Below are 16891 nucleotides of genomic sequence, written 5' to 3'. Positions count from 1 at the left end.
CTTGGTGGGCTACAGTCCAAGGGGTCACAAAGAGTTGGACATGACTGAGTGACTTCACTTTCACTTTAATAAACTAAACCAACCAGTTTTAAAGCTATATACAACTTGAAGAATTTTTTTTTCTTGAAAGATTTTCATAATAGATACATTTTGAATATATGTCAAAAGTTGATGTCTGTAATTTAGTTATTCTTCATTCAGGTCACTTACTTTTTGGCTAGCTGCCCTTTGAGTTTTTGTCATTCCAGACCAATATTTTCAACACTTTTAAAAATTAGAGTCTGATTTGAGAAAGTTTTGCAGTATTTGAAAGATATACCGATGCTTACCTAAGCTATTGAATATATGAATACTTAGATCTCATTTGAAAATGCAGAAGTAAAAAAGCATACTTGTCTTTATATTTTAAAATGTCAAGCCAAAAATTTATGTGTTTTGTGAGGTAAGCCAGAAAGATTGGTGTTTACCAATACAGCATACTAACGCATATATATAATTTAGAAAGATGGTAACGATAACCCTATATGCAAGACAGAAAAAGAGACACATGTATAGAACAGACTTTCTTTGCATTTTCAAACCCAAAGAGAGTAATTTATTTCTTCCATTTGGATTAATATCCTTGCTATCTATTTCTTTATAATTTGGGGCAAGTAAAGCATTCTGATATGAATTTACCTCAGAAACCGGAAATGCTTGCAACAACTTATATAACACTGTATTTAAGTACAAAAGGTAAAATGAAATTGTTTATATATGTCATTTACTTAAATGAAAATAGGAATCACATTCATATGAATGATACAGTTGGCTAAAAATGAAGAAAAATTTTTTTAAAATGAAGAAAAATCATTTGAATTGAGGGATTCTTGTGAGATATTTACTCATAACACTTGGTATAAGTAACATATGGATTATAAACTGTGAGATCTGTAGTAAAAAGTTAGCTGTGTTTCTTAAGATAGAAAAAAAGAAAAGAGACTCTAATGACAGATATTTAATAATACAGATACTACCTAAGAACAGAATGTGTCTGCTTTTTTATAGCTGAATTATAGAAGCATGTCTGGAATATTATTTCTAGTTTTATGCACAAACAAAATATGTATCTCCTTTGTATCACAGATATTATTTCCAGGTTTTTCAGCTTAACACCAATGTAGTGAAGAGGGACAGTAGCTATCTATTGAAATAATTGAATTCCTAAACGAAATATATATAATCTGATTCTTTAATGCTGCTGGAGGCAAAGTGCACACCTAGAATATAGTAAATATATGATTAAAACCTACTGCGTAGAGGAAGAAATAAAACTTTGCTTCAAATCCTGGTAAATTTCTACCACCCCTTAATTTATTTTAAATCAAAGTTCAGTGGTAATACATGATTTTTAGACTGATATATCTTTTCAATAGAAAAGCAGAATTACTTATTCAGTCAAGAAAAATGTCTTCCCTAATATCGTATTTGAAGTCATTTTTCTGTGTAGCTCTTGTAATAATATATTGCTAGCTTGTCTGTGTTCTTAGGCTCAGCAGATACATATAGATTAACAGAAAAATTCAACAGGACTCTCCAGCTAGTTCTAGTTCCTTTAGAAATCTGGAGGATAAGTGAGTTATATGCAAATAGAACATATCATGACTTCCAAGTCAAATACTTGGGGTGAAGAAATGATAAAATGTTAAGAGGAAGTAAACTAATTCTGTATTTTCACATCTAAGATAGGAAGTGGAATTTAGTTCAGTACAAGAACTTTCTAGAAATTTAACTGCCCAATCATGGAAACACTCTTTGTAAACTTTCCAGGCAGAGTCTGAACAGTCCTTTGTCAGGAGCATTGCATTGGGAGAGAGATTAAACCAGATGGAATTGTATAGCTGCCATCAGCTTTAAAATTCAGTGATTCCAAATTAGCTCTTCCCATTCTGCCTTTGTTACCTATTAGAAAGCCTGTTGTTCTTTCTTATCTTCCTGTTTTCTGTTTGCTTCAGATTATTTGCAAAATTAAAATATTATAAGTTTCTCAAAATATGTATTGGATAATTTCTTATGGATATCCTGTAACACTTGTGAACTGTGGATTGGATCTACAAAGATAAGTAGAACAGATTCTACCTTCAGGTACTTATTGTTTAGCATGAGATGCAGATACATAAAGAAAAACTATTAAACAGTAGGGGAAAAGTCGAAAAAAGAAATATGCATTCTCTGGCAGGGAGTCACTACGTCAGAAGTACATAATTTTGTTAGGATTGAGGGCTCAAGGGTAAATGAGAAGACCCATTTAAGTTGGTCCCTTATTAACAGTGTAAGAGTTAGCAACTACAGTTTTTGAGCACCAGGTATCTTGCCTTTAATGCACCAAGCACTATAATAGGTGTTTTGTATGGTTTCATTTTTCCTCCAATAAGCTCATAAGAGAGATGATATTATCACTTTGTAGATAAGAAAGTTAAGGTTGAATGGATCATTGGGAGAATCTGACCAGTAAATACACGTATAGAAAGGGGAGCAGAGGAAATGGGGCAGGGGAAACAGATTTTCAAACCACTATCTATGTCCAGAGCTATGAGGAAAACAAATGTATCCCTTGATAAAATAAAACACAGACCTTCTAGGATCAAAAATGAGGGGCAGTTTGTTTTATGAAGAATTTGTGTTATAGTCTATCATGTAGATTTTGTTCCCAGTGACGAATTTCCTTCTCAGATACTCCTTGCTAATGCTGCTGCTGCCATCCCCATGCATGATTCAGAGGTGAAGAGAAATAGCTCTCTCAGCTATGGATAGATACCATTCTCCTATTCCATAGCACCTCATTTGAGACATTTAAATATGATTTCTTGAAAATAAAAGCAAATAATGAGAACAACGTGTAACTAGGTAGTTTATTTACAAACTGTGGCTTACTCGCTGGAGTTAACAGACCTCCTCTCATCAAATATTTCCTTGTCATCTTAGCACCTACCACACAGAAGGCCACCGCAGATGAGTTATCATGAGTATAAAAGTGTACTGCAAGTTTCCAAACCACAAGAAATTCAGTAATCTGAAGGGTAGAGGTGGGGGTGAGGGGAGAAAGTAAATATGATAGGAAATGAGGGCAGCTAGGGCTGGTCTGTGAATAACATCATAGGGCCATGCTGAAGACCAGACTTCATTTGATAGACTGTGTGGGTCATCGTGGCTTTTAAGCCACATAAAGAGGCCTGAGTTTAAGCAGCGCAGTCTGGAGGCGGTATGGAGGATAGATTGGGAGGGGGAGAGGCCTGGTCAGAGAGACCAGCTGAGAGTACAGTCGTGTCAGTAAATGACAGAGACGAGTGATACGAAGGGAGCAGTATTTCAAGAGCCATTTCACAGGTGGAATCAATAGACCTTGGTTACTGACTGGATACGGAAATTGAAATAAAAGGAAGAAACATCAAGGAGCTCCCAGAGGTTCTTAGCCTAGACTGCTGTATAGAAGGTGATGCCACAGAACTGACTGAGGAAGGCAATATAAAGAACGCAGCTGTGAGAAGATAAAATGGAGGTGACTTTTAGGTATGTTGAGTGTGAAATGGTATCCAGATAGAAACAACCAATATGAAGTTCAACATGTGAGTTGTCTAAGAGCTTAGGGATGACATCATGACAAAATAGATTTGAGATTCCTAACATGTAAATAATTGTTGAACTAATGGTAGCAGATAAGTTTACCCATAAATGCATATTTATTTAGAAGGATGCTGTGGCTGGAACTTGGAGAAAAGTGATATTTAAAGAGTTGGCAAAATAAAAGCAATCAGCAAAGGAAACTGAAGAATGGTCAGAAAAGTTGGCGGAATAGTAATGTCAGAAAGCCAAGCATGAAGTACAATAGTTGATAGTTCAAAATATATTAATATGATCATATTAAAATTAATCTTTTGGCCTTTATGGAAACTAATATGATATATACATTAAATGTTTTTATTTTTTGAATGCGCATAACACTCAAATATTGATAGAAGTCTGTTGAGTCATAATTCACACGTGCATATTTTAAGTATACTTTAGTGTTCATATATTTTTGTGGATTTGTATACTAGTACATTTCTTTCTGGAATGTATTATTTTGCAGACAGAAGTTTGCATTCAGCTTGCTTATATTAGATTCACCTGTTTGTTTTCAGACTACATAATTGTTCTGATCCTGACAATTTCAAACATGTTGACTTAGTCTTTTCTTTAAAAACAGAGTTTGGGATTTATGAAATGTCTTGCTTGAAAAAGTTCACTGTTGTACAGATATCAAGAAATTAATAAAGATAATTGAATATTACAATTGTTAACTATACCGTAATCATTAACATGCTCCAATGATCATACATATTCACGTAGTTTTTAAAAGACACAAACCAATGTAACTGCTAAATAGAAGCAAAAGTACAAGAGTGGACCCTTCAGAGAATGAATTGCACAGGCCTTATCCAACCAGGAGTTATGTAGGGAAATCATTAACCTGCTCTCCTTTCTTTCCCCCCTCCTCTTTGGTTTTGTTTTTTTGTTTTGTGGTAGTCTGACCCTTGGTTATCATTACAGAACTATGGAGGTGCAATGAGACCCCCACTGAATGCTTTAGGTGGCCCCGGAATGCCTGGAATGAACATGTAAGCAAAATGCTATATTGTCCTGTAAAGTGTTCTATTTTCTGTCTTCTAAAGTCACACCAATTTGTAACACAATTTAAGTTAAATTCTTTGTAATGTAAAATGATGTATAAATGAATTAAATGTGAACTGTAGTGTTTGCTTTGTTTTCACAACATATTCTCTGTTTTTCTTTCTTTGCAACCTTTAAGTTTTTTTCCATTTCAAATGGCAACTTTTAGCCTGATTTTCATGTTCTATTTATCATAAAAATGAATCTCTTGTAAATGAGCACATAGTATTCATGCAGTCAATACAAAAATATGAAGAGATGACACCAGGACCATGACTTAACTCTCCAGAAGTAGACTATTGAATATTGTTCATTGTAACAGATACCGCATGATTCCTATGAGTTTTAAACTTTTAGAAATATATATACCTATATATCTTCTTCCTAAAGATATATGTATATTTGCTTTGTTGGGACCAGTGCTAACCCAGGAAGAAGTTTCTAGTAGTTTCTTCTTTATTAAAGAACTTCCCATAGTATAATTTCTTTTGAAAATTCAAGATATACTTAGATAGGGAGTAAACTAATAGACTTTTTTTGTGTTTGTTTTTTACTATAAAGGCCTTTCAAAAACAAAGAGAGCAGTTGCTTCTATCGGTCAATAGAATGCAATTTGTTAAGGAATTTTAATTCCTTTTTCATTATCTTACTTGTCCTCAAAGTTCCATATATACCCAGAACTTGTTAACAGCCTTCCTTAATTCATTAGAAGATCAATTCCATGATGTAGCCTGAAGAAAATCTTATCAGAAATAATGTAAGAGCTCTGTATATGGCTTGGGTAGTCTCATCTATTTCCATATTCCCCATTAGTCCATGTTTTGGTTCCTTATCTATCAAACTAAACGACTCTGCCATCATTTAATGGCGTTGAAAATATACTGAGGTAAGCTTTGTTTGATGTCCATAGGGATTTGTTTAAGTTTCTGGAACCATTTTCATGGAAAGCAGTTTTGCCTAAAATAGAAAATAGGTTAATAGGTGGATACCAACCAGGCTCAAAACTGACAGAACAAGGGGGAAAAAAGTAGGTCAAATTTTCCTATCCCATCTTTTTACTTTTAAAGTAAAAATGGATAGACATGAAGTCTTTTCTTAAATTCCTCAAAGGTTTAGCCTTATTAATGATTGCTACAAAAAGGAGTGAAATTTTGTGCTTATATCAAAAGCTGAAACTCTCAAAAATAGGATTTAGATATGTATAAAATTTACATACCTAAGATTCTGACTTTAAAATGAAATAGCTTTTAAAGGATAATTTGAATTCTATGTATAGATGTTAAGGAGTATACATTTTGAATGCTCATTAAATATTAAGAATGTATCTAATATCATTTGGTATATTACTCATCATGATAATTAGTGATGTGGTCAACTTTATATCAACTTGGTTTTGCTAGTATAAGAAAAGTCATTCTCATGTGACCACTGGGAATCAAATAGCTGCTTAAAATTGTCTAGTTTCTTTCTCACATACATTTAAACAGATACTTATGGGTATATTTAATTCCATAGACTATGAAGACTAAAAGTATGGCTGAATATTTCAAATGATTATTTCTGTTGGTGTTTGGGTTTCTCATTTTAATATATCCAGGTATTTTAAAATATTTATTAATTATGTTACTATTTGTATAATTTCCGGCTTTTAAAGAAATTTGAAGCTTTACAGATTCACATTCCATTAATTACTATTGACTTATTTGGGGTCTTATATAATTTTCAGTTTTCTATAAATTAGGATTCCTTTGAGGACAATGACATCATAAATATTTCCCTCTAACAGAGAAAGTTCTGAAATATGGACAATCCAACCAGAGAGACTCATTGTTCTATTGATTTTGGCCCCAATAAAGCAAAAGTGAATTTAAAGAGACATAAATAAACCATATTACTGTCTCCACTGTACTCAATAAATTTTATTGAAATTCACTCCATAATTTATTATCATTAAAACAAATTAAATCTTACTGTGTAGTGGCAAGTAAGTATTTCTAACTGAAATTATGACTTTCTTCATGTCATTTTTTTACATGTTGGATAAATTAAAAATTAAAGGAAAGGGCATTAGAATTAGTGTTACTTAGGCTAGGCCCTGGTGGCTCAGTGGTAAAGAAGCCTCCTGCCAGTGCAGAAGACGCAGGTTCAGTCCCTGGGTCAGCAAGATCCCCTAGAAAAGGAAACAGCAACCCACTCCAGTATTCTTACCTGGGAAATCCCAAGGACAGAGCAGTCTGGCGGGCTACCGTCCGGGGGGTGCAAAAGAGCTGGGTATGACGTAGCAACTGAACAGCCGCCACCTTGGACTGTGTTTTTAATAGTCTAGATATTTGTGATGGGGTCAACAGGGATCTACCAGAGGGTCATATCTGGGTGAGGTTTCTGAAGTTTGTCACTTTTTATTATTTGACCAAAATATAATGATAGTAAAAAATACCCAGCCCTGGTCATGAAAGTAAATAAATACCATATTCTAACTGTAGCTTTCTCTCTTACTGAAACCAAACCATTTGGAACAATATTTTGATTATTTTGTTGTTAAAAAAACATATTGGTCATCTCCAAAGAAAATGGTTATTTTGGTATGGTTTTTATATTTCCATGCTCTAAACTCAGGGTAAATCATATGTAGTGTCATCTAAAGTTAAAATAAGCCTATTTTTAGTGTTTCTATAACTAGTAGTATATATTTAGAATTAAAATTCAATATCAATTTCAGTAACTTAAAGTAGAATTTACAAACTAACCACGATGTAAATGTTTTCAAATGCATCATAGATTTTTAAAAGAAAACTATATTTTTAAATAAAGTACATTTTTACAAATTTAAAAAGAATTAATATTCAGCATTTTAAAAGATTTCTAATTCAACTTTGTGGCCCTTGATATTTTATAGAAACTAAGAGGACAAATAATTTCAAAGGATCTAGACCCTTTAGGTTCTAGATCATACCCTATAGAATTATAAGGTTTACATAGTTATTATCTTGAAATAAAATGACTGAATTATAGAAGAAAAGATATTTTTTCTCTTTGGTAGTCATGGTTGCCTTCATTTCATCATATCCTTACACCCTACCAAAAATTAAAGACTTTTTTTTGCGATCTTAAAAAAGATGAGTTTATTTGGGAATAGCAGAGGAATTGTAATTTGGGACAAGCAAATTTTAGCAAGCTACAACTGAGTCCATTAGGTTTGAGGTCTAGGTAGTATTTATTAGTAGGAGATGTAAAGAGAGGAGAGTTCAGTTAGAATCAGTTAAAACAAAAAAACAAAGGAATACCAGCCTTGAAAACTTACCTAAGTAAACAAAATTCTTTTAAGCTTCATTTTTCTCTTTATTTTTAAATAAAATTAACTGATTCTAGTTCAAACTATACTTATATAGAAATTTACATTAAAAATAATGCCTCCATTATAGTTTGTAGATTACTCTTGATAATACTGGTGGCCCTCAAAAGTAGAGAAAACTTACTGCACTTAAGAAGTTATTCTAATAAAACTACTCACTACTATCACCCTCTATTTAATAGTATTTGCAAACCTTAAAGTGTTTTCTAACACAGTGGTAATGATAAGGGAAATTTAGCTTATCCAAATGAATTAATACTTAACTCATTACAGTAAAATGCAATTTATTATGAAATACATGGTGAGCTGAGACATTAGTATTTGTCAAACAGTTAAAATGCATAAAAGGTATTTTATGGTTCTTAGAATAAATTTAGCTTAATCATTTAATTTTTATTTACTTAAGTAATTGTTTAATTATTTTAATATCTAGTTTAATGTATTAATTTAACATTAAGCAAATTTTAAGTAAAAATTATTTTATATTTAATATATCTTATTCACACAGTCATTGTTTAAACATAATACTTCAGAATTATGAGATTATCTGCATATCATTGCAAACAATTTTTGGCCATGATTTGGATATATATATAGTATATTGTTATGTTGTTGTAAGTATTTCCCAATTTCTCCACTGTGTTTTGATTAACATCAAGCAAGTCAAATATTTCACTTGATCAACATATATCCTATGCTTACCCTCCGTTTCTGCCCATTAAGACATTGAATCCTCTATGTAAAATCGCCTTTCTAAAGTGCTCCAGTAACTAATTGTAAAGTCATTATGATTACCTTAGAGAGGAATTATTTCCAGAAACAATACATGTGTCCCTCACCTTCTGGCTGTGCATAATATTTTGACTCCAGCATCTTATCTCCCCCTCTATTCCTCAAACAGAATTGGGTAAAATTGTAACTTGGGCATCTTAATGGAGCCTAAGGACACAATTTCTCATGCCCTTCCCTGCTGTTTGCATTCCTTGGGAATCCCAAAATAATACTCAAAACAGTTCTAAATATTCCAACCAAACATGAGTAATACAGCTAACTTGGACAACTTCTATCTAACATTTAGAACCTTAGGTTTAAGGTCCCTAGAGTAAGAATCAGGGGTCTTTTTTTTTTTTTTTTTTAATTAAAAAGCTCAGTGTTTTCATTGATATTAGAGGGAAAAGGAATTTTGAGTGACCCTAATTACAGAGGACCTGCTAACAATAGTCTCCTTTTCATCAGGCAGTATTTATTCAGGTGCAGTTAATACTAAAAGCATATGGACAGGAGATCTTTTTAACTTAATTAATTAGGCATTAATTTTGTTTTAAAATCATTATGTCTTTTAAGCTATAGAATAGGGAGCATGCTTCTCCACCCTAACATGAAGCAATGTATTGACATACATTGGCATAGATTACCTCCTGTTTTTTTTCCCCAAGATTTACTCTGACCACTGTCTTGAACTACAATTATGAAAACAGGAAATGCAGTTCCCTTGTTTAATAGTAACTAAATTGTCAGCACTGATAGATTGAAATATAGATGTGTAAAGTAATGTGATATTCTATGCAAATTTTTGGAAGATGAGGGAACTTTTACATATTTATTTGTAGCTTAATACAAGCAATAATTTTATATTTAATAGTATTTTACAAACAATTTCATTTTGAATGATACCGAGAGGACTTACATTGATGTCACAATTATAGTTTGTCTTTATCTCATAATTAGTGATTTTTACTCCAAAAGCAGATTCTTATGTTTCAATATATGTATATATATATTTACTGCTATAAGTGATTACCACTTTTGGTGGTTATTATAATAACTGAACTTAAAACTAGGCTTAGTAATAGTTTGATTTGGAAAGAAAGCTGTTTGAGGAATGATAAGGCTTTTGGATTTTAGTAATTAAAAAAAGCTGTGAGAAGATAGAGTAATTACAGTGCTGAACTAGAACAGCATGGTAACTGAATTATAAATGTTAGTATTTTATGATGTTGTTGCTTATTGTGAAACATTCAGAGCATGAGTTAAAATTTCATTTATCATATTGTCTTGTAGGGGCCCAGGTGGTGGTAGACCTTGGCCAAACCCAACAAATGCCAATTCAGTGAGTATATATATATTTTTTCACTTTCTTTGTGCTTTGTAACATTTAACAACAAAAATCTGTTCCTTTTGAAAGCCCCACAGTTGGTTATATTAACCTTTTTAAAGTAATAATCCAAAAGTATTTTTATGTGTTCTCAGAAAAATATGCATAATCTTTGAAATTATGTGATTTGTTTCACTTCAAGATATAAGGTAAAGATGCATTCTATGTAGATTAACAGACATTTGAAAATAAGTAGTGTGATTTATTGCAAAAAGAATACTGTAGTAGCCTACATTTATCATAAAACCTATCATATAATGAATTCACCTTCTAAAATAACTATAATAATCACTAAATTACCAAATAAAACCAACTGCTATCAGGTGTTATGATTATACTTGCTGTCCTAGTTATACCTAGGCTTGCTCTCTCGCTGCCCCAGGAAGCAAGTGTACCTTTGCCTCGTGCCTGTGGGCTAAACTGCTGTCCTTACACTTGTATCTATGGTATCTATGTATCTGGCATCATGGGAATTTTCATTATACATTTTGTGGCTGTGATTTGACTGCATAAATATATTTGTTTCTTAATAAAGTCACAAATATAGGCACAGGTTAAAATTAAAGCTTTCAATCTTAAAAATAATACGACTTTAAATTTACTGACCCAGGAAATATTTTTCTTGACATTTGAAATCTTGAGTTCAATATGAGAGAGTTCTACTCTGTACATCTGTGTAGTATGTGCACTGCACAAAGATGCCTGAGTCAGGGAATCAGTGGGAAATTGAAATACAGCTGTTTTCCAGTTGTGAAGTCTGTGGAGTATTTACCCAAAAGGGATGCCTTTTGCTTATATGCAGAGGTACCTATATTGACTAGCAGTGGCCTTAATTCTGAATAAACATGAAACTGATCCAATGTCTAATATAAATTTCAAGAAAATTTAATGTGAAGTGTGGATAGTATGGACTTCCCATGCAGTTGAGCTGGTAAAGAATCCATCTGCAATGCAGGAGACTCCAGTTCAATTCCTGGGTATGCAAGATCCACTGGAGAAGGGATGGGCTACCCACCCCACCATCCTTGGGCTTCCCTGGTGGATGGTATAGACAGAATCATCCTGAATCTATTGCTATACTAAGGCAGAACTCACTTCCTTCTCAATTAAGTAACTGTCATATTTTTAGAGAAAATGTTCAATCTGTATTACCTGCCTATCTCTTAGTCTCAATAGCTATGACGTTTGATAATTAAATAAAATTGCTTGGGATGGAGAGAATGATGATGTTGCTTTTGTTTGGGTCTTCAGTGCACTATTTCAGCAGATCTTATAAGATACTCTTGTACCTGATTATGTTATATATAACTATCTTTACTCCAGTTTTCTTTTCATTTGCATATATGCTTTTGAACAGTTCACATTTCTATTTCCTTCTTGCTCTACATGCCTTTCAAATTTTAAGACTTCACTTTAAAACAGCATCTAACTAGCAGCTCAGATACTTTCTTCGAACTTCCCACTGAAATACCCAAAGGTGCAGAAAAACAATTTTTTAATAACGGCAGAAACTCTACCAGTCTTCCTATTGTCAGAATCTGGAACATATTTCTGTTATCTGCACATCTGGTGAAACAGGATTAAAAAGCACTATCCAAAAAATAAATAATTAAAAAGCACTACCCACTAGTAAGCACAGCCCACCTCCACTAGTAAGCTTCCTACCTAAAAGCAAAAAGACCTCTCACCGTCCTCACTGCCCCTTAGCCAACCATCCCTACACTGCCTACACTGCAGGGCGGGAGTGAGTTCACACCCACCCCTGCCCACCTTCCCCAGCACCTCCTCCTGTACTCTTAACTGGAGACCCTGTCCTCTAAAAGCCACCAATGAAGGATTGATCCTGAAGGTGGTACGTTGTACCTAGCACATGTGTCATCCGAGTAAAGAGAATTAGATAGAGGCAGAGATGAGGAAAGGGTTGTTTCTGATGATTTTTAAAGTGAGTCCCCGACATATAAACCTTCAAGTTGCAAACTTTCAAAGATATGAACATACACGTGTTCACATGTCCAGTCATGTGAGTTCACATGTCTGGTGTATGTTGTCACCTGCTTGCATCCTCCGCATGCGGTTGTGCTTCTGTGTACTTTGCAGCACTGTATAGAGTACAGTCATACAGTATCTTTATTTCAAGTCCAGGATGTCCAGAAGCTGGCATAAAAGCAGCGGTAATATAGGTGGTACTGCTAAGAAGTACCAGCTGTTGTACTGTACTACTGTACTTTTCAAGGTACTATACTGTAAGAGTAGAAATGTTTGTGTGTTTTTATGTATTATTTGTGTGAAAAGTATTGTAAACCTATTACAGTACAATACTGTATAGCCAAGTGTGTCAGTTTGGGTACCTGGGCTAACTTGATTGGACTGAGAACAAAGTGGACTTACAAATGCAGTCTCAGAACAGAACTCGTTCATATTTAGGGGACTTACCATACCAAAAACACTCTTTGGGATTTCATAGAGCCAAGCAGTGTGGATGGAAGAATTCACTGTATCAGGTCAGCAGCTCTGCGTTATTTTAGATCCTGAGAAACACGGAGTTAGAGAAGGAGCTGTGCATATCAAACCACTGTCCAACAACCGCTCCACAGCGGGCATTTGGCCAGCACACGTGTAGGCACGCAATCAAGTTGAAAGCAATCCCTGCTAATGTGATTAATGTATACCACACATGGGTATACCTACCCTCAAAGAATTTGATGGGATAGGGAAAAGTTGTGAGAACACCTATCATTTTCTCTTCACAAAGAGAAAGGAGTCATCATCCTGAGCACTGAAAGGAAAAGCATTCCTCGTGAACTATGGTTGTTTATGAGAAGAAAAAGTCATAGGCAACTGATGACTTTCTAGCAAAAACATAAGGCTTACATGAAACAAAGCAAAGTCTTCAAGAAGGATTTTTTTCCCTGCATACCATTGATTATACTGTAGTGACAATGTACCTGTATTATTTTGAATTCCAAGTTCTTTGGACTTTTTGTCTGTATTTAATGTTACAAATAGTTTTCATTTTGTGTCAGTACAGTATGGCCAGGGCTCCTCAGGGTAGCCTGCTAAAGGTTGGTTGCTTTGTTTTTGTTGTTTCCAAATATGTTTTATATACTTTTAAGAACTTTGTTTCCTAAAAATGAAGAGACTATCTTTCACAGTATAAGGATCAACATTTTAAAATTAATATTGATGTAATCTGTTTTCTGATCTGCACACCATATTTTGATTTCTCCAGTTGTCCCTACAGTGTCTTTTGTAACAAAAGAAAATCCCCATTCACTTGTTGCATTCATCTGTCAAGTCTCTTTGTCTCCTTTAACCTAGAACAGTTCCTTTGTCTTTTTTACCCTTGGAGTTTTGTTGAGCACAAGCAAGTTATTTTGTACAATGTCCCATAATTTGGTCTTGGTGGATGTTTCCTCACAATTAGACTCAGGTTATATATATTTATCAGGAATCCCCAGAAGTAATTTTGTGTTTTTCTCAGTGCATCATTTCAGGAGGTGTGTGATGGTAATTGTCTATTATTTGTGTTACTTATATTAACTTCAATGACTTAGTTAAGGTGGTGCTTGTTACGTTTCTCCACTGTTAAATTATTGTTTTTCCCTTTATAATTATCTGTTTGTGAGACATACTTCGACACTGTCATAAATATCATACTTTAATCTGCTGCTTTTTGTATCCATTGATAATTCTCTTCTGAATCATCTTTTCACTATGTTGGTTGCCAAATGGCTATTTTCTAATTCTATCTTTCCTTCTCTACTTATTACTTGACTCTTTACTAGATGAGTTTTTCTTTCTTCTCCAATCATTCATGTATATCTGATGTACTTGTGGATTCTTGCTTTGTCCAAAGGGTTTTGCTTTTTAAAAAAAAAAATCATTTCAGATTTGTCCAGTTAGAACCCCTTCAAGTTGGGTCATTTGTCCTTTTGACATGTCCCTGTTACGCTTGGAGCATTTTGAAGCTCATATTTTCCCAGCCTTAACCCTGATAATAGCCATTTATATAAGGGTGCTTGGTTCCTTTTAGTGGAGAGTGGTGTTTAGAACCCATTGGTGTGACCTAGCTTCTAGCCGTCTCAACCAACAGATACAGATGTATATATATACACACACATACATATAGCCACATACATCTGTATCTTTCTGTATCTATCCATATTAAAACCAGGAGTACGCGCTGCAGCTCTGTTTACAATTAGCCAAGACATGGAAGCAACCTAAGCGTCCATCAAAAGATGAATGGATAAAGACGATGTGCTGTGTATATGCAATGATATATTCAGTTCAGTTCAGTCACTCAGTCGTGTCTGACTCTTTTACGACCACATGGACTGCAGCACGCCAGGCCTCCCTGTCCATCACCAACTCCCAGAGTTTACCCAAACTCATGTCCATTGAGTCAGTGATGCCATCCAACCATCTCATCCTTTGTGGTTCCCTCCTTCTGCTGCCTTCAGTCTTTCACAATGATATATTACTCAGCCATTAAAAAAAAAAGAAATAATGCCATTTGTGGCAGCATGAATGCATCTAGAGATTAACATGCTAAATCAGACCAAAAAAAAATCATATGATATCACCCATATGTGGAATCTGATTTTTTAAATGATACAAATCAACTTATTTACAAAACAGAAACAGATTCCCAGATATTGAAAACAAACTTATGATTCCCAAAGTGGGAGAATGTGGAAGAGAGGGATAAATCAGGAGCTTGAGAATAACATACACATGCTACTATATACAGGATAGATAATCAACAAGGACCTACTATATACCAAGAAAACTCTACTCAGTATTCTGTGATAACTTATATGAGAGAAGAATCTGTAAAAGAATGAATATATGTGTATGTATAACTGAATCACTTTGCCGTACACTTGAAACTAACACTACTATAAATCAGCTAAAATCCAATAAAATTTAAAAGCAAAAAAACCATGAGTGCACACTGGTGCTTCAACTGTAATTCAACACAACAGGGTTCATTCTAGACTTTCTGCTTTCCATGTTTATTATTCACTTCTCTGAAAATAAGAAGTCTGCCTACCATTATCCACAATAAATTTATTTATCTGGGTAATCTATATCTTTACATAGGTTTGTCATACATGTTTCAAACAAAAATATTTTGGCACTCCTTTACATGGCAGCAGGAGAAACATTTTTAAAAACAAATTTATGGGACTTACCTGGTGGCACAGTGGATAAGAATCTGCCAGCCAACTCAGGGGACATGGGTTCAGTCCCTGGTCCAGGAAGAGTCCACATACTGAGGAGCAACCAAACCCCTGCAACCAACTGCCGATCCTGAAACTCTAGAACCTGCGAGCCACAACTACTGAGCCCATGTGCTACCGCCACCAAACCCCACACACCGAGAGTCTCCGTACTCCTCAAGAAGAGAAGTCGCCGCAATGAGAAGCCCACACGCCTCAACGAAGAGTAGCCCCCACTCACCGAAACCAGAGAAAGCTTGCACTAAGCAGCAAAGACTCAATGCAGCCAAAACTAAATAAAATTATTTTTTAAATTTCTATTTTTAATTCAGATAAGAATATGATTTCTACTTTTAACTTCCCTTATGCTGAGTATAACAGTGTTGGCCTCTAATTCTTACTTGGAAATTTACAAGTCTGCCAACCTTTTTACTTTTTATGTTTTTCACAAAGAACTGTACATTTGAGCTGAACTGTAAAATAAGTTCTAATCAAGTAGCAAGCACTTTCATCAAAAATGCCTGAATTAGCTTTGTCAGGAGATACTTTGGATTATATGTACCAACCTAACTAGGCTCATACTGAAAGAGACTACTACTGGATTATGTATCTGAAAAGTCCAGATATAAATTTGCTGGGGGACACGTTTGGCTCCAGGGGTTCAAATAACATCATCAGGAGCCTGTCCCTATTCATCGCTTACCCTTGTTCCGTGAGTCTGGCAAGAAGGCTGTGTGAAGCTCCACATTTGTATCATCACAGCTCCGTTAAACACAAAAGAGCACAACTCTGATCAGTTAAGCACAGGTACTGGGAGTAACTGACTGAGGTAGATTTGCTTAGCTTGGATACATAGGCTTATTCATGAACCAGTTATGAACCGGGGGTACAATGCTCCATCCACCAGGCCTGGGTCATGCCCTCAACCCCCTGAGCCCCACCTGAACCACAGAGAAAAGGAAGGGAGATGTGGGTCAGAGAAAATGGAAGGAACAATTGGCAGCGGAGGGGCTGAGCAGAAACAACAGATGATCAGTACAGCACTGTATTCATCAACTCACTAACTTGATAGGAAACAGAGAAAACTCCTGTAAGGAAAAATGAGGATCTACTAGAGTGATCAAGCCTAAGAGAAATACAGATATTTTACTCCAAATAGGAGCTTTGCCCTATTAAAAATAGAAGCTCCTTTTTTTTTTAAAGAGCACTAAAAAAATAAAGAACATTTTCAACTTTAGTGAAACAGAGAATGTTTCCCTCCCTCGTTTCTAGTGAACTGAATTTCGGTGCAATAAGGTAGTTTTGAATTTCACAGTTGATGAAAACTCCTTAGCTAAAATGTTAAGCTACTTAGCTAATCATTTTTTTAATAAAGCCAAAGAAAAACTCTAGGTATTCTGCCATTCACCTGCCATGGCACCAGTCATAAATACTAGGAGTCAGAAAATTTCAGGATTTTTGGATTGTCGT

At 34.6% G+C, this 16891-nt stretch overlaps 1 protein-coding gene across 4 annotated transcripts in view; it reads left to right on the top strand.

Annotated features, from left to right (window-relative positions):
• The window catches only part of SSBP2 (single stranded DNA binding protein 2), a 297868-nt gene that overhangs the window by 247006 nt on the left and 33971 nt on the right, over positions 1–16891 (top strand). For 2 of the 4 annotated variants that reach the window (XM_043913530.1, XM_043913528.1), the window contains 2 exons: positions 4546–4637; positions 10103–10151. In XM_043913530.1, the coding sequence (XP_043769465.1) occupies positions 4546–4637; positions 10103–10151 (141 nt within the window). The remainder of the gene's footprint in view (positions 1–4545; positions 4638–10102; positions 10152–16891) is intronic. The other 2 variants (XM_043913531.1, XM_043913529.1) reach the window with 1 other exon arrangement.

The sequence above is a fragment of the Cervus elaphus genome, chromosome 9 (genome assembly GCF_910594005.1).
Source record: "Cervus elaphus chromosome 9, mCerEla1.1, whole genome shotgun sequence".
Taxonomy (NCBI): Eukaryota; Metazoa; Chordata; class Mammalia; order Artiodactyla; family Cervidae; genus Cervus; species Cervus elaphus.
The sequence above is the reverse complement of the archived record's forward strand: the minus strand, read 5'-3'. Positions and strand labels throughout refer to the sequence as shown.